Source organism: Furipterus horrens, unplaced genomic scaffold (assembly GCF_987537825.1).
Source record: "Furipterus horrens unplaced genomic scaffold, mFurHor1.1.pri manual_scaffold_6, whole genome shotgun sequence".
Taxonomy (NCBI): Eukaryota; Metazoa; Chordata; class Mammalia; order Chiroptera; family Furipteridae; genus Furipterus; species Furipterus horrens.
Window position 1 is genome coordinate 119,109,441 of NW_028327176.1, and position 26,849 is coordinate 119,136,289.

At 31.4% G+C, this 26,849-nt stretch overlaps 1 protein-coding gene across 5 annotated transcripts in view; it reads left to right on the forward strand.

The window, feature by feature from the left end:
• The window catches only part of RIMS1 (regulating synaptic membrane exocytosis 1), a 445,434-nt gene that overhangs the window by 344,668 nt on the left and 73,917 nt on the right, over window positions 1-26,849 (forward strand). For 2 of the 5 annotated variants that reach the window (XM_090282657.1, XM_090282656.1), the window contains 4 exons: window positions 3,466-3,648; window positions 4,684-4,799; window positions 19,948-20,060; window positions 26,447-26,613. In XM_090282657.1, coding sequence (XP_090138783.1) covers window positions 3,466-3,648; window positions 4,684-4,799; window positions 19,948-20,060; window positions 26,447-26,613 — 579 coding nt within the window. The remainder of the gene's footprint in view (window positions 1-3,465; window positions 3,649-4,683; window positions 4,800-19,947; window positions 20,061-26,446; window positions 26,614-26,849) is intronic. The other 3 variants (XM_090282654.1, XM_090282658.1, XM_090282659.1) reach the window with 2 other exon arrangements.

Below are 26,849 nucleotides of genomic sequence, written 5' to 3' on the forward strand. Positions count from 1 at the left end.
GTATTGTTAAGTTGCAATAGAAGCAATTTATTGCAAGTCCATTTACAGCCACAGACATGTCTGACTAATAACCTAAGGTTTCAGTGATGTGTTTTACTTAAGGTCAACTCCTAAATACTAGTCTTAGGTGAGGAGAGTAAGCATTGATTGAATTCAATGGTTAGGTATGGATTTGCAGATGGTGGACTAGAGTCAGACATACTTAGATTTAATTGGAATTTTTCTCTAGAAGACTAATTTTTGTTTTTAAAATATGAGTTATGTGTAGACATATATAGCAGATTAAGTATTCATGAAATGCCATTTCCCATGTTTTGTTCCTTCAAACTCTCAGAACACAATACTATGAAATCTTGCTAAAAAATTTGAAACTTGGACATATATTTATATTTTGTCTTACAAGATTAACAGTATACCCAAGGGTGTGAAACTACCATTTTACATTTAATGATATAGAAATATATTCTGCCTCAATAAACAGAAAAGGGAGCAAATATTGAAGCCCCATAGACCTGTGTGGATCTTGCCTTTACCACGTATTGGCTTTTTTTCTTTTTACAAGTCACTATATAATCCTCTGCTTTTCCATCTATAAAATGGGGGTGCTAACACTTATTAGAACTGTTGTGAGAATACGAAGAACATGCATATGGGTGTCTGTGTTCATATATACACACACACACACAAAATGTACCTGCATACAAACATTCATGCATATATACACACATACCCTCAGTGCCTGGCATGTATAGATGGCTTCCTTTTGATGCTCAGTAGAGAATAGTTGTCGCTATCATTCTACTAATCCTCATTCACTTCTGTGCCATTCTCTAATATGGTTGTTCTTTATCTACTTCATTCTTATATTCTTAGCACATACCATTTCATTGCAAAGATCAAGGCTCCATAGCCTGGATTCTCTTAGCATTTCGCTCCTATTCCTCAGAATTTCTTGATCAATTTTCCCCTCCCCTTGTCTAAAACAAACTGTTCTTGGAGCCATTATTTCTCATCTCTAAAGCCTCACTCTTCTCTCTCCAAGTTCTGCATCTTCACTGCCCTCAGTTTCTCTGCCTGTGACTCAGCCTTCTGGGCACACTCCTCTCTCTTCCTCAGGCAAAGTGGTGTTCCGTGCCTCCCCTTTGGTCTGTGCTTCCATACGTGTTACAGTCTGGCTAGTGGCAGGAACTGTTGTATTACTAAGGGACTTGTAGTTCAAATCAAGAAAAAATAGAACTGGTGTTGAATGATTAACCTGAAACAGCACAAGGTGATTTCAGACACCACAGACCCATGGCTTGAGAGACAAGAACATTAAGTCACCTAGCCTTGTTCTGTATAACTCACCTAGAAAGCCATTTATTTGCCCCAAGGTTGCTCTTTATAATTTTGCCATTTAGTTTGGTGCCACATCAAGTCTGCCTAAATTATTCACACTTCAAATCACATTTAAGAAGTACTTTCGGTGCTTTGTGACTTGCCTTAAGAAATGAAGCAAGATTTTAAGGGAAATTGCAGGATCCTTGAAATTTCTCAGTACTAGGGTGAGAACTTTAGTATTCAATTTTCAAACTACATTTAGAAAGTGTATTTCGAACAAAGAGTACTTGAAATTTATTCTTATGATAATGGCTTTTAAAGAGTAATAGCTAAAAACTCATTCTTTATCATTGGAAAGGATTTGATCATGTAATCTTTCCCATATAAATTATATAATTCTGTAGAGTTAACTCAAAAGTCAATTTAGAATGAATGAAGTTTTAATATGTAGAGTATTAACCATTCTTTTTCTTTTAATTTGGAAGTCAAGGTAGCAGTCCAGGTTTGGGGATCTGCATTAGGGTCTGATAAAGCATCAATCCATATCTCAAGAAGATATGATTCACATTAAAGACCTAAGCTGTATCTTTTTATTTTCTAAAACTTGACATTTTTCCATTTTATTCTGAAATAAAGAAGATACTCTGAGTCAAAATAATTATAGCTGTGAAGAACATTTTTCATAAAAGAAAAATTGTCAATCTGAATACAAGGTCAGTAAAGCACTCAATAATTAACATGCTTCCTGTGATCAATATGTATTCTTTTCCCTCACACACTTTAAATTGCTTAATTGAATTTTACAGCATTGTTTTAAAGTCGATGAGATGCTATTCCATTGCTTCTGTCACTGTGAAAAATAATGCATATCAGATATCTTAAGTGTGCATTTTGTTTATGATATATACTAAAAATGATGAAAAAGACAAAAACATCTGTTTTAAAGAAAATATATATAGGGTGGAACAAAAGTAGGTTTACAGTTGTGCATATAAGAAACAAGAGTTTATTCTTGTATTATTTATTGATTATGGTATTGTTTTCTATATAAACAATTGTAAACCTCCTTTTGCCCCATCCTGTACAGTAGTCCTCCCAATATTCACTGAGGATACCTTCCAGGACCACCAGTTTTTACCTATCCATACATACCTATGATAAAGTTTAATTTATAAATTAGGAACAGTAGGAAATTAACAATATTAACTAATAAAATGGCACAGCAATAGGAATATACCATAATAAAAATTATGTGAATGTGGTGTCTCTTTCTCTGTCATCACAGTTGACTGGATAACTGAAACCATGGAGAGCAAAACTGTGGATAAGGGCTGGGGGGGCTACTGTGTACATAGACATCAGTATTTAATTCTTAATCCTGAATTTATAAATTGTCTTTATAATAATTTTGAATAACATATTGAGATAACTGTCAGTATATGGATAAATGTCTTTTTTATTTTTTTATATATTAAAGAACTTGTTTTTATCCCTACGTCAGCCTTTTACATTTAGTCAGTTTAATAATGAAGCATTCTCCATCTTATTGTATCATTTTAGTTTGTCGATCTGTTTAAATTAAGCTCAGAAGAGATCTTCCTTTTCCTGTCTATTTGGTGTAGACCTCTTATTGCAGAGTAAAATTGTGTGTGAATGTCATAAAAATATACTCAGAGTTCTACAGTGCATTATTCCTTCTTGAAGGGAAGTGCTTAAACTATCCCTGAGTTCATCACTCTAATCATAGTCACTCATTTATTAGGGTATCTTTATGAGCTCTTGATCTATGTGCAGCTGTGTTGTGGGCACTAGAGATACAGCTCAGTAAAATAATAATAATAATAATAATAATAATAATAATAATAATAGAGAAACATAAGTCTCTGGCCTTATGGAACTTAAAAGAAGTTTATTACATTGAAGGAATCTAGATTAGCCCTCAAAAACTCCATGACATGCACATTTGCAACAAATTGTCAATTTGAATTGAATTGCATTTCAGTAACTATGTGATGGGTTTTCTTCTAGTTTTTAAAATCACTGTCTTATAAGATTAACCAGGCCTTCCTTGGGCAGATGTGTTGGTATCAAAGGTAATATGAACCTGCTGCTGACTGAAGATCTTTTTTGACCCTAACGTTTTAGGGTTCTCCCACCATGTCTTTCTAGAAGGGGATACGCAGCCCCAAGAGCGACTGATCAGCCAGCCCTTAGGGGAAAACATCCCACTCGCTCAAGGTCGAGTGAGCACTCTAGTGTCAGAACCCTGTGTTCTGCCCACCACCTTGTCCCCGGAGGGTCGGCGCCACCTTCTCCGCTTCTGACCAGGTCGCTATTCAGTGTCCAGCCCAACTTTCATGTCCTGCTTCCGGGTGTTGGTGTGGTGTTGTACCTTCCTGAGCACTTGATGCTTCCACTCATTATGACACCATAATTTTTAATCCTTTCTTTGTGTCACAACCCTCTCTCACATCCTCTATTACTTGCATCTATCTCCACTGTGCTGGTGATATTCTGTAGTTCCTGCCAATGAGCTATCGTTGAAAATTAAATTCGGCTGTGTTATGTCCTTCCATCTGTCTGTGGCATATTCATATATATCTATTACATGAAATTCTTTATAGGAAACTATGTGGAATTCAATGTATATTTGCTTTAAAAAGTATAAGGAATTAAAAAAAGAAACTTTGGTATGTGTTCATTAAAATCTTAAAGTTCTTTAGTTTAACAAAATATGTTCAATGCCAGCAGATGGAGGTCAGCTCACTCCTGGGCAGCAGCCATGTATCTGCACCCATCCAAATTCCTATTTGTACTTTAGACTCTTGCACGAGTATGTTTCATAGCATGTGCCCAAGATTATTTTTAAAATATCTTTCAAGATTTTTTTCTATTTAAAAATAAAGTACAGTTAAATGGTAATAAAAGTCTGCAGCTATAACTGTTCTTATCACTTACAAATAATTCTAGATATAAATATGGATTTCATAATAGCAATTTAGGTGACAACCTTTCTTAACTAATTTACCCATAATGTGAAGATTCAGGGCCTGAAATTAGATATATTTAGTTCAGCACTACCAAAAATTGATAACCTAACAGAAAGCCACAACTTCCTGGGAAGTTCATGAAAAGAAGTGAGTCCAGTTCTGCTCAGTTCAGGAATTCATTATACATAACTGCCCTATTTGTTTTTGTAATTTGTTTACACATATTGTAAAAAGTATTCGAGTTTTCTTCCAAAGGCCTAGTTAGGGGGCTTATATCTGTATTAATAATAACAGGAAGAAGGAAAATATTTTTGTCAGTCCCTCTTGGGATTTCATTGTTTCATTCTCCCCCTGTTTTGTCTTTTGCCCGCAGAACGCACCGACAAGGAAGTCCCCCCCACTCGCCTCCCCCCACAGACCCACCCTTCAGCAGCCGAAGGGGAAGACAGCTCCCACAAGTGCCAGTGAGAAGCGGCAGTGTAGAACAAGGTATCCGCTAAAGAGAGATCATTGTCCAAATATCTTGGATTTGGGAACCACCTCTTTTGATACTTCTTTTATTTAATAGACAACTAGTATTTTGAGTATATGCTGAATCTTAAGAATTTAAATTTCTTAGATTTTTATTCCCAGCACTGAGTTATAAATGGTTCAGGACATATACTGTGGTTTTGCTGAGTGAGTGAATTAGTGAATTTTAGATCGTCTATTGAAAGAACAAATTGAGCCCTATAGGTACCTTTTATCAAAAGACAAAGAAAGAAAATAAAAATTTTTAAACCTCAGTGCAGTATGGTATATCGTGTTAAAACAAGACTTATTTAATATTGTTTTTCAAGTATTTTCTTGCTTAAATACTTGATCACATAGAGAAGGCTTTACTAGTTTATTTTTATTTTATTTTAAATTATTTGCACTGTCTTGTTTTTATATAAATTTGGTACAAAATTGACTAAGAGTACACATTTTGGTGTTTTTTAACAGTCCGTTTTACTTAAAATGTCCTTATTTTAAGCATATACACACTGTTTTATTTTCCTGAGGTGAAATTAGTGGGGTGGAGTGTTTTGATAATGGAAATTAAATTCTCTGAACTACCTGGGCTAGATGACTTAAATACTGGGTTAGAATAGTCACTGTTTTTTTCATATGACCCAAGGTGCTATTCAGTTTTTCAATAGGTGAAATGATTTGTTATCAGTATATGTTTTTACATTAATCTTACCAGGAATTTGTTAAGCAGTTTACTGAAATAATTTTAAATTTGGGGTTGTGATATAGATGCAGTAAACTTACACTTAAAACGTGTATTAAAAAATCTTTATTTTTTGAAACAACTGAAAGGTAAACATTTTTAATATTTTTTTAACAGCGTTGGTTGTTACGGATGTTTACTTGTAATTCATTTTATATTGATGGTGCTGGGTACACACTTTACTCAATTCAAGTGCTCTGCTGAATGTATCACAGAAATGCTAAGGACTTGAGAAGATAAATACATTGTTTCAAAGACTGATATGGCGGACTTTTTAAGCAGGATAGTTGGTTATAGAAAAATTAGTGTAGATTTTAAGGAGTACCAGCTTATTGATAGAGGAATGCTGCTATAGTAAACTCTGGGTTTGTATTATTTTTGAAAATCATACATGCCTTTGATATATTATGCTTTACTATTCAGGCTTCTTATAAGGGTATTAATTTAGTTCATCAAGAAAATATGAGGCTATGTGAAATTCTGACTTTCTTTTCTGAAACAAATTTATTGGAGTCTTCAATTCATGTGTTTAACAAACTTTCATTTTGGAAGGAACATTTTGAGAAGATAATTCGTAAATGATACTATTAAGACTGAAACTAGCAAAAACCTAGATGAAATTGTTTTAAAATTTACTTTTAGAAATAAAATTTGGTGTTTATTTAAGTTATTCATTCATGACTTCCTGTTGCACAACTAAATAAACTATAAATTCTGGTGTTTAGCTACAAATTCAGTGTTACTGGCCATATTTTGCTAAGGATTGAAATCTAAAAAGTCATGTACTCCTAAAATTCTTTGCATTTCCTTTAGTTATTGAAACTCTTCAGGTTCAAATCATATAAGGTTACTGCATTTAACTTTCATATAATGAGATTATAGTTATACTATTTCTGTAGACATAAGAATTGCATCTTCAAAATCAATTGAATTGTGTGCTGGATTTTGGTTTTTTAAAAAGCTCGTGTTCTATTGTTAATATGAACATTACTGTTTATTATATTCATATTCACAGTTGTCTTTCAGATAAATCATCAATTTGTAAGGATTGAATTGAGGTGGGAAGAAAGGAGTGACTGAGGATGAAATTGATGAAGTTATTTTGCTATTAATATCACAGATATACTAATAAACACTTATTCGAGGTTCCTGAAATTTATGGTTACATAGATAAAACCTTTTAAGAGTATGACAACACATATTATTATATCTCAGTATTCTTCTGTAATTAAAATAGATCTGGTTTATTTTCTGATGTTAATATGTGTTTTGGAACTTTTGGTAAATGATACTATCCCCAGTCATCTGATTATGGATTTTATTTCAAACTGAACAGTTCACATGACATCTTTGTGTATGCTAAAATAATGTTTTGAAAAGTACACTTCTAATCAGATACACGGGCTAAACAGAATTTAGCATGCTCTATTTAACATTGATTGCATTTTTGTTCTTAAAGCTATGGAATTACCTTTTTTTCTTTTGATATTATTTGTTAAACTTTATTTCTGTCTTCTATGAAGATTAATGTTCTACTGCAATTGACTTCCAGTTTTTGTTTGTTTTATTTTTAACAGAGGGTAATTTTCCTTTTGAAAAAATAATTGAGTTGATAAGCAGTTGATTGGTAAGAGCAAATATTTCACATGGTATAGATTCCTGGAGAGTAATACAATATTTTGTTAAACTTATAAAATAATTTTATTCAAACACAGTTTCTAGATATAGTTACCCACATTATTATTTTTAGGATGCATGTTGAGATAATTAGATTGTTTGGATTTTTTGTCTATTTTTTTAATCTGTAATTTAGTTTTACTGCTCTCTCTTTGTACTACAAAACAATGTGTATTATTTTAAAGGGTACCATATCATTTGAAAAAACATGTTTACTTAATTTTTGAAGAGTATCTCACAGTTGTTGTTTTTTAATTAGGCATGTTACATGGGATTTGGTTATGTTGTCATCTTGTTGGGGGGAAAGAAGATAGGTGATTACAATATATATTTTGAGATACAGTAGCTGAAAAAAAGATAGTCTTAAATTTAGGTAACTCAAATAATATTGTGATAATTGAGAACAAAGACTTACAATAAATTTATCTGATGGTATTTGAGTGTTGTATTCCAATATAGCCCTTATGTAGAGAGAAGTTTGAAAGTAACGTATTGGTTGCATAAAAATGTTGTATGTCTTTCTGAAATCAAATATTTTTTTATTCTCAACTGGATGTCTTTTAAAGAAGATGTATTTAAAGATTATTCATAAACTAACACATGCTGTGCCATTTGTTTTTTATGTGTTCTATTATATCTGCTACCTATAACTCTAATGATATTTCTCTTCAGAAATATCTAGATAGGACATTATTTCTTAATAAATAGCATATCAGCAAGGAGGTTGATAAAAAATTTATGAAATAGCTAAGAAATATAATCTCCAAAGAACAATTTCACCATGACCTATTTTAATATCATTGATTTAAGGAGAAAGGGTTCCTTAAATTAGACTATAGTTTTTCCATGTGGAAAATGTTACAGAATATTTTTCATGATGAAAATAAAATGCCTACTTTTGGTAAAAAATGGAATTTATTTTTCATAGATTAAATTTCAAATCTGAAATGCTATCTTTTTTTGAATTAAAAATGTTAGTTATGAATATTAAATATGCTTTTAAATTGTTTTACAATAAAAAGTCACAATGTATTGAAATTAAAATGTTTTAGTGCAACTGGTGCTGAAATATTTCTTAATTCTTAAAAAGCAAGAAAACTACCACAAAAATATACTTTTCAAATGCTAAATGTATTAATTTCCTAATGTTATCCATTTTATTTTATATCTCTAAAATGTTGTATTCATTCTTTCTTTGATTAATGTTAGTACCATATTTGAAACTTCCTTGTTTGTCATTGTAATTTATCATGTCACATTATATGTTATGCATTATTATTCATACCATTGTTTTGATTCACATTTTCATGTCTAACTATAAATTTGCTGATTTCTTTCTTTTGTTTCCATCATTATATGCATTTATTCATTGAAGAACAAGAAAAATATAACTCTTCTACAAAAGGTAAATATTAATGTAACTTTTAAACCATTTAATATTGTTTATTTTCTTAATGTATGAGAGTTATATAACTGTTTTTATTGAAATAATGAGCAAAATTATTTAACACTAGTTTTTTTCCCTGCAGTGATTTTGTGGGGAATTTTGTATTAATTATTTTATATTGTGAGTAGTTCATATCAAAAAAGAAATTATTAAAATTGAGAATATTTTTGCTTCAAAATTTATTTATCCACACTGACAACTAGAAAATTTTTATATATTTTTGTTTGTTTGCTTTCCCCTGCTCTCGTAAATAAGGATTTAATTCTTACCTTTGTTTGGGGTAATATCCAGTACAAAGGAGTAGAAAATCCTGTATTTCCCCTTCCAGATACATTAACCTTATTGAATATTTGGCCCCCACTGCAGTCATGCATTTGGGAGGCAGCTGCCAAAATATTATTCTTAATGATCTCAATATTATCATCATGCCCATCAATTCTATCTTCCCAAGAAACATAAGAGGAAAACCATCCAGCCCACTGTGTTGGCACATTGCTGACATCCTATCTTACCATCTTTTGGGTCACATTTGGTTTTTGGTCTTTGGACTTGAGTTTCAAGTAGATGCACACCTCATCCCACTCTCATGTACCACTCACACCATTTCCTATTCAGTGTTATTTTTGTCCTGACAAATATTTGAGCATGACTTTTTGCTTAACGAAATAATTTTAATAATACTTAAAAAGTATATAATGCTTTATAACTTAATGAAAGTACATTCACTCAATATTTGTGGATCAATGATTGAATCAATGTGTTGTCCATAGTAACCCTAAAAGTCCTGAAAGTAACATCATCATCTCTATTATGAATGGTAAACTCAGGTTCAGAGAGATTAAGAGATTTACCCATTCATACTGCTGATGAGTAAGTAGTAGACTACAGGCCTAGGTGTGTTATTTTTAACCTCTTTCCTCTATACTTTAGTGGATTCTACTTTAAAAGGCACAAATCACAAATATATTATCCCTAACTCTTAGTATATTGAGGTATGTATTGTGTTTTTCACTGTTACAATGTGAAGATGCAAGATAACATTCAGTTACTTATTTTAAGTTGAATTTACAAAAACATATATATATATATATATATTCTGGCACATAATGCATATTCTGGCATAGTCAATAAATATATATTAGTAAAAAGTAAAGTAGTATTCAGTGTGATTAAGGTATTGTGGTCCCTAGATTTTACATAGATTTCTGGCCATCATTCATTTTTAATTCAGATACCAGAAACGTAATTTTAGGTTCTGTAGTACAGAAATGGCCACTGCATTCATGCCTACATTCAGAAGAATTTATTTGTATTTGCAATATAAATTTTAGTGTAATAAAAGCAATAAATCTTTATATTGGAAATGAGTCATGACCTAATTCATTTACACAAAAGAAAGAAAAATATAATAATTCTTCATTAGAGCTCTAACATACATATTATTACTAGCCAAAATCTATAACTAGCTGATCAGAACAAAACAAAATCCCTAAGTGATACAATCTAAAGTCTGTAGGAAGTGTGTACATTTAGAGGCTCAATACAGAGCACATCAGATTGTTCATTTTTACAAAGTCATTGTGTTCTGACTGAGATGCGTTGTCACTCTGACAAGTCTTCCTTAGACACAGGATGTGGATCTGCCTCAGAGAATGGACCACATGGCTGAAAACCACCGAAGGGGCATGTCCCAAAATGCATCCTGGCAGGCCGAGGTTGCTGCCCTCCCCTCCAGGATTTAGGGAGCACAGCTTAGTCATGAAAAGTTTGAAAAGTTCCAAAAGGATAGAAGCAAGTTCAAGAAATTTTTTTAAGTCAAATTTTAGGCTCACATGCCTCATAAGAAAGAAAGAAAAAAATTGTTTTGCATAGAAACCCTGCTACTGTGAGCTGATCTTTACTAGGATCAATCATAGTGGAGAATTAAATTAACTTACCTTGAATGCTTCCTGGATAAATGAGGACAGGGACATTCCATGACTATCTGACAGTACAGGCTGCAGAGTTCCTAGTGAGAGTTTATTTTTTATGATTTCTGGATAAGCTTGTAGTACAACCAATGAATGATGCCAGTTTGTGGAGGACAGAGAGGTTTCCCAAGATGCAAGATTTTCAGTGCTAAAATGAGGATAGTTCTGGTCAAACTGGGACAGTTGGTTACCCTAACTGTAAGGGGCCAGGATATAATTTTCCAGCATGCATGTCTTTAAAGCACAGAAAGAGAGGTGTAAAGTAGTTTTAACATTTTTAATGATAACTAGAATTCATTGAACATTTGCTCTATTAAGGTGTTATATATTTATCTCATAATATTTTTACAACAACCTGAGAAACAACTATTAATGTCCTCATTTTCTAAATGAGAAAGCTAAAGCTTAGAAAAATTAAAAACTTGGCTCTTTATCAGTCATAAATTTGGCAAGTGATAGAACAGGGAACTAGCCTTCAGCCTCACTCCCAAGACCTTGTTCTCAAACACTGCTCTAACAGGTTTTCCAACATTCCAGCAACATTTATTGAGTATCTACTGTGCCTGCAGTGCCACATAATTATGCTAACAATGTGTGTACACCTGTGAGGAAGGTATTATTACCTATTTTGTTAGAAAATTAAAGGGGTTAAGTGGAATGCCTAAAGTAACAAAACTGTTGTAAGGCAGAACCAGATTTTGACTCCAAACCCCAGGTTCTGTCCACTGTCCTTTGTTGCTCTGACACCTACACCAGGATCTTGGAAAGACCCAACTAGGATTCCTCCCTTCCCTGATGACCTGATTTTTCACCACTCAGCTGAATTTTTAAATGCCTGGCTTACCCCTCAAATTACCATGCAACTTGAGAAAACAAAGCCAGGGTATTGGAATAAAGATAACACATTCATGGGGTTGAATAGTTAACTGAAGAACTATAAATGTTCATACTATGTTATTTACATTTTACCTCCCACTTTTATGTTAAAAGCTGAAAGACCATATAATTTTAGGCTTCATGAACTGCTTTGTAGGCATATTTTAAAATATTCATGTTAAAATAAGCCAATTTTTCCCTCTCTGCTACATTTCTTGGACAGTTTTAAAGAGCCCATGAATGTAGTTTGGGGGCATCGAAATAATGCTATAAGAAGATCAAACAGAACCAGAAATTAAATGACTTCAAGGTGAGAAAAAAATGTTATTATCATAATAAATTTCTAATTTATATGCCTTTGGATAGTATTTCTTATGTGCATTAACTTTTGGTTTTGGAAGCAGTTTTGAATTCCAACAAAACACATAATATCTCTTCTACAAATATGAATTTTCTTTATCATAAAAAAATTGTAATTTACACACAGAATAAAAGGTAATTAGAATTTTAGTGATTAAATAACTTGAACAGGAACAAAAAGTTAATAGCATTTGTTGCTTTTTGTTTTCCTGTTTCACTAATAAAAGTTATAATTATTAATGTAATGAGATAATAAGGCGATTTAAGGATTGTCTCCAGTCAAGTATACTTTAAAGTACAGGTTTTTATTAAAAATGCTCAAGTAAATGACCTGTTCTTCCCTTCTTTAAATTTTGGTAAGAACAGTTTGAATGCTAATCTTACAATATATAATCAACATGAAACCTTATTTAGGTACAATCCATATAAAATTATTTTAATATGGATTAAATATGGATCTGTTGTATAGATCATATTTGATACTTATCTTAATAGTAAACCATGGCTATGAAACACATTATAGGAACAACTATGGTACTTGACTTTTGCTAAAAATAAATGATTTGTGTATTCTTAAGACAGTCAGCATTATTTTAACTGTCATTAAGTAGAAAAGGATATCAACTTTATTTACACCTTTATTGAATGCATATTTAGTAGATATTAGGCCAGGTTATTCATTTCCTGTTACTGTATGTGAAGATTTTGAAGGTTCAATTTTCTTAATTTTCCAGGGAAATGCTTTTCTTGAATACATATGTGAAAGTGTCTAACTTATCTTTTTTGAAAGGGGGGGCCACAAACCCAAAAATGTAGTTTCATTCTAGCCTTTTCTTTAAACTTTAGAGGGTGAAGCAGCCCATATAAAACAATTCATAACTTGGTTTTCACCCTGTTTTCCCATCCTGCTGATTGAAATGTGGTTACTTATAATAGTATTACAGGCTCTTAAGACTTAAAGGCATTTAATACTTATATCAACCAAGCCTCAACTTGCAAAAAATGCTCTGTTGAGCTAGTTCATGTTACTCCTTTCTTCCTGGGATTTGTAGAGGGAAGTTCTGAAGAAAATACAAGGCAGACAGATGTCGAGCCATGGATAGGCTTTTTTATTTTTTTTTCCTTGATAGATAAAAAAATCCCCTAAATATTGTATTTTCTTTTACAAATTTTAAAATGTGTGAACACTTTTCACAGAAAAACAAGGAAGAGACTGTCAAAAAATTGATTTTGGATTTAGCATTTATGCTACATCAAACCTTTCAACATAGATTTTTTTATCAGTGTAATTGGAATAATGAAAAATTATGGGTAAATGTGTTAGAGATCACATGAGGTAAACAACATGAGCTCTCAGGAAGTGGTTTATTTCCCCAGAGAAGCCTTCATTGCAGGGGCTACTCTTCAATAAAGATTGTATGTGGCTTAGGGAGACAATGTTCCCTCTAAAAACAGAAATACATTGAAAAAACATGATTTAACCCTGAGAACACAAAAGGAGAGGTACAATGAGAGATTCTTTCATCGGGTGCCTGATTTTCTTATCTGTCAGGTGTCTGACTAGTATTTTCAGTGTTACTCTGGAGCTTGGCAACTTTGGCACTGAAAGTGATGTCTGTGATTGAAAATCCTGACTTGTTTTAGACTGTTTGGTGATTATCAGCATGCTCAGACAAGAGACAATCCTGTGGTTTTGGCTACAGTGAGATTTGAGTAATTATATACAAATTACTTACTTCACCTATGCCAGCATTCCATTTCAATTATCTGCCAAAACACCAATTATTTTCTTGAAAAGCCTGTAAAGACCATGTTATATTTTTAATTAATGTATGTTGTTGTGTTTTATGTTTCACAAGCTGGATATATGTTATCTTAATTTTATTGTTAATATCATTATCATACAAGAGCACAAAAGAAACAATTTGGCATATTTCTACCCTTGCAAATTGAAATGCATTTTATTCTAGGAAAATGACCCAGAACTTGGGGATTTCTGTATAGTCAAAATATTTTAGACATTTAATCTTTATGTACAAGTACTATATATGTGGTCGGTGGGGTAGAGGTATATAGGTATTACATCCAAGTTGCTTACCATACTTCTGTGACTCAAAAAATAAGGCTAAACATGCAAGGACTATATTATATTTTAATTGGAAAATAAACAAAAAAAATAATGTAAAATAGGAATGGTCAATTTTCTTCTTAATATATATAGTCTTGGTAAACTGGCAAATTTTAAAATGCTGGAAATTATGTAACAGAGCAAAGAGAAAGTCTTTTTTATTGTTTGGAAAATGTGAAAAAGAAATTACTTCACCAATACCAATACCCTACTAAACTAATGTTAGAATGATAGACTAAAACAGCAGGAGGCTACTTACTCTAAGCAATCTCTTCATTTTACAAATAAAAACTCCACAGTGGAGAGACACATCAAGAATTGATCAAGGCAGCATTGGTGACTAGTAATGAATGGGCCTCGTGCTGGATCTATGCTTAGTTATTCCCAGTCTTGGGTTGTTACCATTTTGCCACACTCCTTCCAGGTGTACGAGGGGAGCACCCCCCAAAAAAGTCCCAGAATTATCTTCTGGAGGGTGGGCCCCTTGTAGTACAGGCTTCCCCTGCTGGGGGAGTGTTCTAGGAACCCATTTGTATCAGTGCACCTGCTGGCGTTGTTGTGAAAGGCTGTATTCGGCTTCAGTTAATTTTTTCTTAAGACAGTGTATTTGCCCATGTCATGATGGGTGATTTATGAGTGCACCTGCCCACACCAAGCGGAGTGTTCAACAGTTTTTGACCAATAACAGCTTGATCCCTGTGCCCCACCCTCCTTATTCACCTAATCTCACCCTAAGTGAGTTTTTTGTTTGTTTGTTTGTTTGTTTCCCTGGATAAAAAAAAGTCCTCAAAGGGAAATATTTTGCCAGTGTGGAAGAGGTGAAACCAAAAATGGCAGAAATACTAAAAGGCATCAAAATTGATGAGTTCAAAACTGTTTTGAACAGTGGAAAAAATCTCGATAGGTGTATTGCATCAAATGGAGAGTACTTTGAAGGTGACTGAGGTTTAAACATGTAAGAATAAATACACAATGTTTTACAAATAAATTCTGTTTTTGGGGGGTGTCCTCCCTTGTATGGAGAATGTCTAACTTAATTTATATTCCTTTAAAATCCAAAAACTGAGTACAGACTAGTATTACATTTTGAATTTTCAAGTATCACCTCATTTTTTTATCCATGCTTTGAAATTTTTATACTGATTAAAGACTCAATAAGCTAATTTTTTCATATTTTATTACTCTTTAGTCTCTGTGTTTCATATTATACTGTTTCTTATATTTGAGTTTCCCTGTAAGTAATTTTTTTAAATGAAATCCTTCAGAGGGAATTTTTTCAATGTTGTCAATAACTAAGATATTGTAGGTGTTTCATTCATATATTTCATTCTTCTACCTGACAATTTCCAGATAAGTGGTTATTTATCATTGCTCTTTCTGAGTCATTCACTGAACAAAGATGGGCTCCACTATCTCTGAACTCTTGTATTGCTATGCAGCAAGGAAGCAGAGGCATCAATTCTTCTATTCATACTGTATGACAGCATATTGTCATTAACCAGACAAGCTTAATTATTCTGTCCAGATATCATGACGTATTACTTTTGTCACCTGTACTAACCTTGTTATAAAATACTGTTAAATTTTTTTACCTTAATATATTTAATAGTTAGAATTTTTAATGTTTTCTTTTACAATCATATTTCACATAAAATACTTGAAAGTATTGGAAAGTTTAACAATATAATGTATGGACTATTTTTGGCCTATGAACACAAACATTTGAAATTTTAATTTCATGTTAATTCAGATGCAGAGGAAGAATTGTGAAATATTTAAGAAATTTGAAGATCAAACCAACTTTATCTTTACATAATTATAAATTCATGAATAGTATTTTAAATATATCAATGAAACTCTAAATTTTAAATTCTAATGTTTGGAAAGTATCCATACCTATAATACTGATAATATTTTAAAGCAAATTACAGATTACTAGCAAGTCAAGAGTTTCCCAGAAAATTACATTCTCTTTGGAGGAGGTGATTATATAGAAAGTTTCCTGTGATGGTTTAGAGAAGACTTATTAAAGATCTTTAAACTTTTTTTTTTTTAAGTCACAGGATTATTTAATAATCTTATGAAGGAACAGATAAAAGAAAAATCCTTATAGGCACAAACAACATTTGTAAATGATTTCTGCTTGTTTGTAGGTTCATCAAAGTTCAACCATATCTATAGATTAGGAATTTATAGCAAAGCATGTGACATAAAAAAATTATTTTAATCTGTCTTTATTTTTAATAATATCTAATGCTATCTAATACTTTCCATTAGACAATTGTAATAAATTACAGACTTTTAAAATTGTATTTACTCTTCTCACCTGCATGTTTGAGTTTTGTTGTTGTTGTTGTTGCTATTTGAAGATAAAAAGCGACTTCATAAGTATGACTTTAATTTACCCCTAAAAATAAGTTCCAGTGTTATACTTTCTTAATTGTAATGGTGAGTTGATTTTTGGCATATGTAGATTCGTCTGATATAAATGCCAGAGTTTATAAATAACAATGCATACTGAGTAAAATAAATCTAAATAAAATAAATTCTGTTCAATAAATATTCTTTAGATAAACAAATATCTCCTTTTAGTTTGGTTTGTAGGATGATGCTCAACCCACTGAGCCACATCAGTCAAGAATATCTGCTTTTAAAAAGCACAGTTTATTCAATGTCAAACACATCTTTCAGCTTATGAAAATTTTGTTGAAAAATTCCAACTTACAAAGCAGTCTTTTTAAAAATAAAATTGCCATGTTAATTACAACTTTTGGGCTAGAGAATAAATTGTATATGTTACTATTGCACAACTTGCAATTATAGCTGAAATACAGTCTTTAGTACGCATCTTTTGACTGTATTATGTATGTAAGCTTTTTTTCATTAAAAGGTTAAATGAAATTTCATGACAATTATATTTGTAGAAAATAAGAAAGGTTTTTAACTTCTCTAGTACGTGGATTTTGAAATAAAAAAAAGTTTCTTAATTAAAAGAAAAATTTTGTAAAGAAATAAGAACTGGTATTTTAGTGTTTTTGTTAGTTTAAAATGTGGCCAACATTCAGAATGTTTCTAAAATGTAAATTTAATACAGGATTTGTGGGAGAATTAGAAAATATTTTATTTGGTATTTCAATTTTGCTATTGGTATTGTTAAAATACTATAAAAAATTTTAATTGTGATCAGTAATCATTCTTTTTACAGTAAGATATTTGAGCTCTCCAGGCTGTGGTTAATTTTATTTATAGTGAGATACTTAACAGGTAATCAATCATATTGTAAGAATTCAGTTCACTTTTAATCATCACTAAGTGTTATTCTCTGTATAAATCATGGAGTTATGCCTTCAGATTCAAATTTGTGATATTTTGTTTATAAATTTGTCTTATTACTTAGATTGACACACCAGTGATCCAGAAAAAAATGTCATTTTATTCCACAATATCCAATTTAAATAAAATGCAAAATAAGTAATGAGGATAGCATAGCAACTACATTTTTGTTGGAAAATCAAAGGGAGTCTACTCATGATTTTGTGTCAGTATTAATTTGGAGATTTTCTTTTTTTGATAAAATGATGTCAACTTTCACTTCTTTAAGAATAAAGGTACTATGTATACAGGGTTTGACAAAAGTAGGTTTATAGTTGTGACTATGTGAAACACAGAGTTTATTCTTATATTATTATTTATTAATCATTGTATTATTTATCTGTATTACAATTGTAAACCTACTTTTGCCCATGCCAGTTTATATCATTGTTGAAAAGTAAAAATAGAGTCATTTAAAAGCATTAAAGGTTTATTTTAGGCTACCACTGTCTTCCTATGATTTAGTTCTGTATTTTATAAAATAAAATTTTAAGTACAGCCATGTCATAAGCTAAGTAGTCCTGTTTAGAGAGATGGAGTATTGCCCCAGCAAGGTTAACTCACTAGAACTGTTTCAGGTGGAGTCAGGTCAGAAGCTCTTGGGAAATAATCTTTTCAGTGTCAAGTTACCATCCTCTCTAAGAATTACATGGTATATGAAGTGAAGGTTACAAAGTCATAGGCTAATCAATGTCAAAAAATGCTTCAAATAAATGAATATCATTTGATGAGAAAATTAAGCTAGTATTATTTAAATCTGTTTTTATACCAAATAGAGATTGCTTTGAATTGCTTTAAGCTTTAATTATAAATTACAACTGATTATCACAGTTAAGTTGTCTTCTTCAAAGCTCAAAGACTGAGCCAGTACCCAGAAGTACTCACACCATAAGTAGAAGGCAGAGAACAAATATTTGTGTATATCATAAAACATATGTTGCATATAGCTTTCTATAAATATAACACAATTTTTAGTAACTTTATCTCAGTGCTTTATTACTCTCAATTAATATTTTGCTTTATAATATTCATTCTGGCTCCTTATGTTATAATTAACAGATTTCTGAACTGCTTTTCTCAAGATCTCATTAAATCATTCTTTAATCATTAATAGTTAATATTTACTGTCTCTGAAATCAACATTTTCAAAGCAAGCATGTGTCATTGCTTAATTCGTATTACTGATGTTAGGGATTGATATTTATCTATTCAATTTACTGAATTTAAACAAAGCTAAACTTCTAATATTTGGTACTAAAAGTACGATTTAAACATTTAACCACAGATTTCAAATTGTGTATTTATCTTTTGGACTATTAGTCTGTACTTGAACCACACAATAAAAGCTACATATTTACTTAATACTTAAAATGGGTGTCAGTGTCCTTTATTAGGGATGACAGGCCATGTTCAATCATTGTAATGAAAAAATTTTGTCATCAGTATAACTATAAACTTCCTGAAAGAGATGGAATCAACAGTCAAGTCAATCAGACATACCAATTTCCATTATCCTGTAAATCATTAGGGCCTTTTGGCAAAAGGCCAAGTACATTAATCACAAAAGAATTTTTCCATGTGTATATGTATATACACAATTTAGAAATAAATTTTAGCACTTGAGATTGAGTAGTCTAGGATATTGGCAAAAGAGAAGTTGTAAAAAAGTCATCATAAGTCTCATACAATACAGGTGTGTGTTTAGGAGCTTACTCTGCATACGCTGTACCGTTAGCTCTTTTTTCTCCTTTGTTTGTGAAAAGGTAAAAATTAAAGGCAGGGTCTTGAAACTTACCCACTTTTTATGGCTTCTGACTGACTTAAAATAACATTTTATTGAAGGCTATAATTTTTCCCATCTAACTAGTCACACCTGCTACTTAAGAGATTAACAAAGGCTTAAGTATATTTCTTTTCATATTATAAATTACAGTCAAAATTTTTATATCACATTTTTTAAACTTACTAATTTTATATATATGGTCAGACATAACCATCAGAAATAGAAAATTAATATTTTCTTTTAGCAAATATTTAAGAAAAGCTACTGATAGAAATAAATGATTTAATAAGAATGCCTTATAAAAGCAGATTCTTCTCAATTAAAACAGTTTTTAGGTGACTCTTAGGTGATTAAGTGGGTGTGTGCATGAATATAAGCATGTGCATATATTCGTGATGTGTTCAGTATGCATATTTGTTTTCTCTCTATATGTACATGCAACAATCAGTTGATTAAATATAAAACATTTTCACAATTAGATTTGGTTTCACATACTCATTTATGAATGGAATTGAAAATATTTCATAGCAGAAGAAGAAATAGGATATTTTGTTGCTAGTATTTTCCTCGTGCTGTGTGTTGTGTCATGTTCATTTTACATTAACATTGCTAGCATTGCACATGCTACATTTTGTGTAATTTACTAATCATGTGTTATTTCTAAACTCCATTTTATTAAAGTCATATCAAAGCATTAAAATCTTAAACCATTCAGTTTCTAAAAGATGCTTCGAATGTTTTAATAGGCTTCCATTGTGTGTTTTTGCAGCAAGCTTAGTAGTGGAGGAGCGAACAAGACAGATGAAAATGAAAGTGCATCGATTTAAGCAGACAACAGGGTCTGGTTCTAGTCAAGAACTTGATCGCGAGCAATACTCCAAGGTAAAACTAGCAATACCCAACGAATAGTCTCTCTCTTATAAATGTACAGTGTGTTTACCAGGTAGGACTAGCAAGCACCAAGATACACAAGAGAAGTTATTCAAATGCAAGTCTTACATCACAACCTCTCTCCTCTTGCTTTTCTCACAAGGTACAACTTTATTAACTTGGATTTAATGTTATTTTCTAAAAAGAAATTGTAAATATTTGATATTAAAGTAACAGACAACAGTATGGTGATTACCAGAGGGAAAGAAGAGGTGGAGGCAGATAGTCGAGGGTAAAGAGGGGATAAATTGTGACAGAAGGACACTTGACTTGGGGTAGTGAACACACAATACAATATACAGATGATGTATTATAGAATTGTATGGTTGAAACCTATATAATTTTATTAACCAATGTCACCCCAATAAATTCAATAAAATGTTAAAAAGTCAAAGTCACTTAATCTATTATCCATAGTTAAATTCACATAAATAAGCAAGATAGATAAAACTTTTATTGCTTGAATAACATTTAGTATTGCATTTTAAATATTAAGTTACAGATTTATCATCTTAAATGCCATTTTTTGTTGATATTTATTATTGAGATTTGTTATTGAATGACTAAAATTGTGATGTGAGATATTTTATTGCTTTGTCTTTATTAAGATATACTGATTTCAAACTCTTAGAAATTGAAATCCATGGAATTCCACATGCCAATAAACATTTAACTTACACTTCAATATTATTTTATAAGAATGCCCTAAGGAGTTTGTAATCTGCTAACCACCATGTAATAATTTTAATTAATATATTCATAGAATTTTATACCTCATGAAATATATATGTAATCTGGCTTATTTAAAAAAAATATTTTTAGAATACTACAAAAGTGCAGCAGCCATTACAGGAAAAACTGTGTTATAATTTCATATCGAGAAGCCCTTTTGGAAGTAATGACCTTTTAGAAACTCAAAATTAAATAAAACTATACTCAATCAGTATTGTTAGCTTGAAATATGGACCTAGAAAAATCTACTTATATTTATTAAGATATCGTTAGTGTACAAAAATATATTACTTTCAGGTGTACAACCTAGTTATTCAACATTTAAATATCTCACAAAGCGATCACCACAATGTCTAGTAACCATCTGACATCATACAAAGTTATTAGGATATTATTGACTACATTCCCCCAAAGTATGTATGTACCCATGTTGTTATTGCAGCATTATTTACAATAGCCAATATATGGAAGCACTTCAGGCGACTATTGATAGATGAATATAAAAAAATGTAGTACATATGTATAATGGATTATTACTCAACCATATAAAAGAATGCAATCTTGTCATTTGTGATAATATGGATGGACTTAGAGGATATTATGCTAAATGCAATAACTCAAACTTAGAAGGGCAAATACAATATGATTTCACTTATACGTGAAACAAAACAAATGATCAAACAAAACAGAAACAGATTGATAGATATAGAGAATCAACCATGGTTGCCAGGGAGAAAGGGGGTGGAAGGGCAAAAAAACCTACTTTTATCTAAATCATGGAGGTTTTTCATTATATAGTCAGATATTCAGAAACATACAAAAATAGAGGTGGTTACTAAATATGATTTATCACTGGACTGCCATAGAGTCAAGTGTATCAGGTGCAGTTTGTTGTGTTACATCTTAGGTTAGCTGCAAAAGGATTTCCAGTTTAGATGATGCTTATGGTCACTGTGACCCCTGAATCAATTCCCTAAGACTCTGAAACAATATTTTACAAAGTAAAAGCAGTAAAGCAAAAAAAAGCAAAGAAAATATCTTGATGTTTTATAGAGTGGCTGATTGCAGCTCCGCATATCTCCTTTGTGGTTTATTCTGTATGGTATTTCCACTTAATCAGCTTATTTGTCTGTCTGCTTTATGGATATCATTACCATTTTTGTTTTCTTTTACTACGAATGAAATAAGAATTAGAAGGCAGGGTAACTTAGGATTTCTTCCTTCACAACGAGATGCAGTTACTTGGAAATGTTCTGTAAACTGGAAATGCTTCATTAAACCTGGAAACGCTTTATTGACTTCTTAGAGTTATGTCAAAGGTTGAGATCAAATACAACAGCCAGGGAGGCATGGGGATAGGCCCATTATAGGAAGCAAGAGATAGGTAAATAAATAATCAGGGTAAAACATCAAAAACCCCTCTGCATCGTTATGAACTAGCACTCTAATCATTAATCAGTTGACCAAAAAATGTTATGAACTAGGACTCTAATCATTAATCAGTTGATCAAAAAAATATACAAAATGAAGTGCCCTAGAAGTGTAAATTATCACTAATTCTTATATTCATAATAAATCAAAAGGAGTTTTATCTTGCTCAAGAGATTCCAAGTTCTTTGGCTCATAGAAATTTAGAACTTAAAATTAGTTCAGAATAATTTTCTATTCCAGCTCTTTTGTTTCCCAAGTTTATGAAAACTGAGGATCAGAAGAAAGTAGTCAATACCAAAATTAGTAAAGCCTTTAAGTGCCAAGTTGTTCTGCTTTTTCATCATTGAAATGTATGCTGTATTCCAGTGTGATTCACAGGCTCTCTACAGCTTTTAATTTGCATACAATGTAATGATTACATTCTCATTTTTCTCCCTTTTTTACATAGGCATCTTTTTCTTTTGCTCTTGAGTATTTTTAAAAACATTACTTTTAAATATGTTACTATTCTTATTTACTGCATAAATTGATACTATTACATAAATAAAATGAGTAAACTATATCAATAAATGTTAGGTCAAATATATATCTTCAAATATATATCTTATATCCTATAAGAATATAGGATAGTAAAAATGTGTAAGATAAAATAACAAATGATTAGCTTTTCATTTTATACGTCAAGTAAAAGATAAATACTCTTCACAATTCTAATATATTATGACCTAATGCTTACAATAAAATTTTTAGCATCCAGTTACCTCAAATCTCTCTCATATACTTGAGAAATTATATTTTTTACTTTTATCCCCAACCTCTGCCTTTCTATAATTTAACCTATAAAAATGTTTATTCATATAAACAAGAACTAGCATTGTTATAAATTTAATAAACTTTAATTTTCAATCTTATTCTTTTTTAGCATCTTAAATTATTTGACATTTTGAATAAAGCAATACACCTTAGTTGAAATTCTGCCAAATTAGAAATTATTTTCAAAATATTTATAACTAAACACCAGTAGAACTAAATTTTCTTCAGGGCAAAGAATTACCAGACAAATAATCCTAAGATGTTTCAAACCTGACACCACCTTTAAAAGACTGACTGACCCTAACATTCATCCTGAGTAAGGAATTGGCACTAATTTACTTTTGAAAATAACACAAATCTACTTTGGTATCCCTGAAATGTGACACCATGCTCTTTTTTCTTTGATGTTATACAGAGATGCATGCCTTAATGATGGCATTAAATTCATAATTGGAGGGTGAATTTGCATTTAGGAACCCACATTTTTAAAAGTGCTTATGTTTCTGTAAACCAGGAACAGCAACCAAGATTGATGTGATGTGTATTGTAGGTAGCTGCTTAATGTTTATTATTTATTATAAAATTAGCAACCCTATAACTAGAACCTCCCCTACACCAAGGACTCATTTCCCTGCTAAATGATCAGTATATGTTCCTCCTAAGGATAGTATGTTTATCAAAATATAATTAATCTATTCCCATTAAATTGTTTTATTTCAAATAGGAATAGATTAAATTATGCCTGATAGAAAGCCAAAGTTATTATTTAAACTTCTAATAGACTTTGAAAATAAATATAGCAGTAAAAAGTGAATATAAAAGTGTATCATTTCCTTCAAATAACCAGTGTAAACTGTGATGTCATGTCAGAATAATAGGTCATTCTTTACCCCAATAAAGAAAAATTTAACATGACCTACAGTCTTTTAATGATCTCTTGTTTTATCTCTTTGCTGGAATATCAAAAGTTATATACAAATGTAAGGAAGAGATGGCTTATAGAAAAGTTCTTTAGTTGGATAAATAGTTCCATGTACACTCATATATCCTATGCTATAGTCTCTACAACTTACATTGACATTTATCAGGTAAGGGGGTAAATTTTTATGGTATTAGAACCCAGTTCTTCTTGTATTCTTATGTGGACAAACTATTATTCAATATGATTGGAAAGACTATAACAATTACATAATATATCTGCTTAGCAATATAGTTTCAGAAACAAATAATATGAATTATATTTGTACTCCAGTAACAGTATTAAATTCAGATTCTCCTATGTGAGCATATTAAGGCTTTACCACCTCTCTACAAATAAAGCAGTTCTGACTGAGATGAGTCATGTCAGTCAGGATTATGCAATCATATATGACAGAATTTGGTGATAAACAAGATTACATTACTTCAAATACATTACCTTAAATCATATTACTTTCATATCATGCATGAAGTTGTATAAATAGCTCAGTTCTGGACATAACATATGAATTTCCTTTTGGAGTATGCATACGGCTATCAAAAAATCACAGTTATGAAAAATCTTTGAAAAGGTAATTTTACAGATAAATATAAATTTGGAATTGTTTTCAAGCCCATTACATACACATGAGGGATGGATTAAAACTAACATTTAAATATCTTGGCCTGAACTACCCTCATCTGATGTTAAACCGCATTAAATAAATATCCTTCTCTAGAACTGTTTATACAAATTTTTGGAAGTAGAGTGTTTGGATTACATTAGATTCATTAAAACTCATCTAATATGGATCATCAAAGGATGGGTGATTTTTTTTTTACAGGCTTAACAAACATTTCCTGTTTTCACACCTTAACACATAAATCTAAAATTCAGTAGCTTGATAAGAAACTTAAAACTCAATATTTAATCATATGTTTATTTTACCTATGTCTTCCTTCATTTTATATAAGAAGTTATCTTACCTTCCAGTATCTAAGATAAGAGAATGACATATATTAGGTATTATAGAATTATATATAATTATATAAACTTACTATTTTATAACTAAAACATTAATGTATAAAGCTTTCACTGTGTGATAAGTTACAATAAGACAGTGACTTAGAAAGAGAGCAGATAACTGCTTTGACAGCTTTGAATTTTTTTAAGTATATTTTATTGATTATGCTGTTATAGCTGTCCCTATTTTTTACCTTTTGCTTGCCTCTGCCCAGCAACCCCCTTCCATTCAGCAATCCCCGCCCCACTCTCCCCCCTCTTAGTTCATGTCCATGGGTTGTGCATATGTTTTTTTGGCTTCACCCTTTCCTATACTATTCTTAACATCCCCCTGTCTATTTTGTCCCTACCAATTTTGCTTCTTAATCCCTCTATCTTTTCCCCCATTCTTCCCCCTCCCCCTCCCCACTGATAACCCTCTACGTGATCTCCATATGTATGATTCTGTTCCTGTTCTGGTTGTTTGCTTAGTTTGTTTTTGTTTTTTAGATTCAGTCGTTGACAGTTGTGAACTTGTTGTCATTTTACTGTTCATAGTTTTTATCTTCTTTTTCTTAAATAAATCCCTTTAGCATTTCATGTAATAAGGGCTTGGTGATAGTGAACTCCTTTAATCTTTTACCTAATGGTTCTAAAATCTTAGGTAATGAAGATCAAAGACAAATTTAAACATTTAAATATAAGCTATAGTGTATATTGAAATTTTAATAAGAATCCCATTTTTTATTTTAACACTGAGTTGGTAGCTTAAATATGAAAATGTCTAATTAAACCATAATAAATAGTTTCAAGCCAAAATCTACTCTTTGCTGCCATTGCTTTACTCTTTCTTGGCACAGCACCTCAATTTTAGTATTAAACATTTTTGTAAAGAGAGATATTTTTGAAGAAATTTGAAACAGTGCAATGTCATAGAATAGGGAGATGTGTAGGTAAATTGAATAGTTTTAGAAAGAATCAAGAAGCACAGACAGGTGGACACGGTTTGTATTATGGATAGAGTAGAAGGTGCATAAAATAAGCAATAATGAAAACAAAAGCAAGAAAAGAGAAACTGATGTACTAGAAAAAAATACAATTTTGAGGTCTTAATATGTGCAAATAATTCAATGAATTTTCCACTCAGACACTTGATTTTTGTGTTTAACTTATAATTCAGTCTTCAAAAACCATTCCTTAGCATTCAAAGGATGTAGGAGTTTTACATTGGAAGTTATATATTATGCTAGTGTTTGGATTGTTTTTAGATTTCACACCTACTTTTATGAAGGTATGCTTGTATTTTTGGTGTTGGCTAAGTTGTCGTTATCCCCATCATGTATGTCTCTATTTTTCAACGATCCGATGACAGAGCTCATGCTTTCTTGTTTTTAATCTTCAGTATAACATACATAAAGATCAGTACAGAAGCTGTGATAACGTCTCTGCCAAATCATCAGATAGTGATGTCAGTGATGTGTCCGCCATTTCCAGAACCAGCAGTGCCTCACGCCTCAGCAGCACAAGCTTTATGTCAGAGCAATCTGAGCGCCCCAGGGGTAGAATCAGGTGAGTTGGCAATACTGTTCCTATAAACTGGGTCTTTGTCCACGATATACAAATGCAGCCACCTTGCCGAATATTCTTGCAAAAATAGCGTCTAGGTCAAGTAACAGAAAACAGAAACACTAACATTTAATTAAAATAACTGGAACTGGAGTGAGCTGAACATTTATTAACTATTGCATAGTATCTCCAATAGACAGTGTGGTACTGTCTGCTATAACGTAGCTGATAACTGTAGT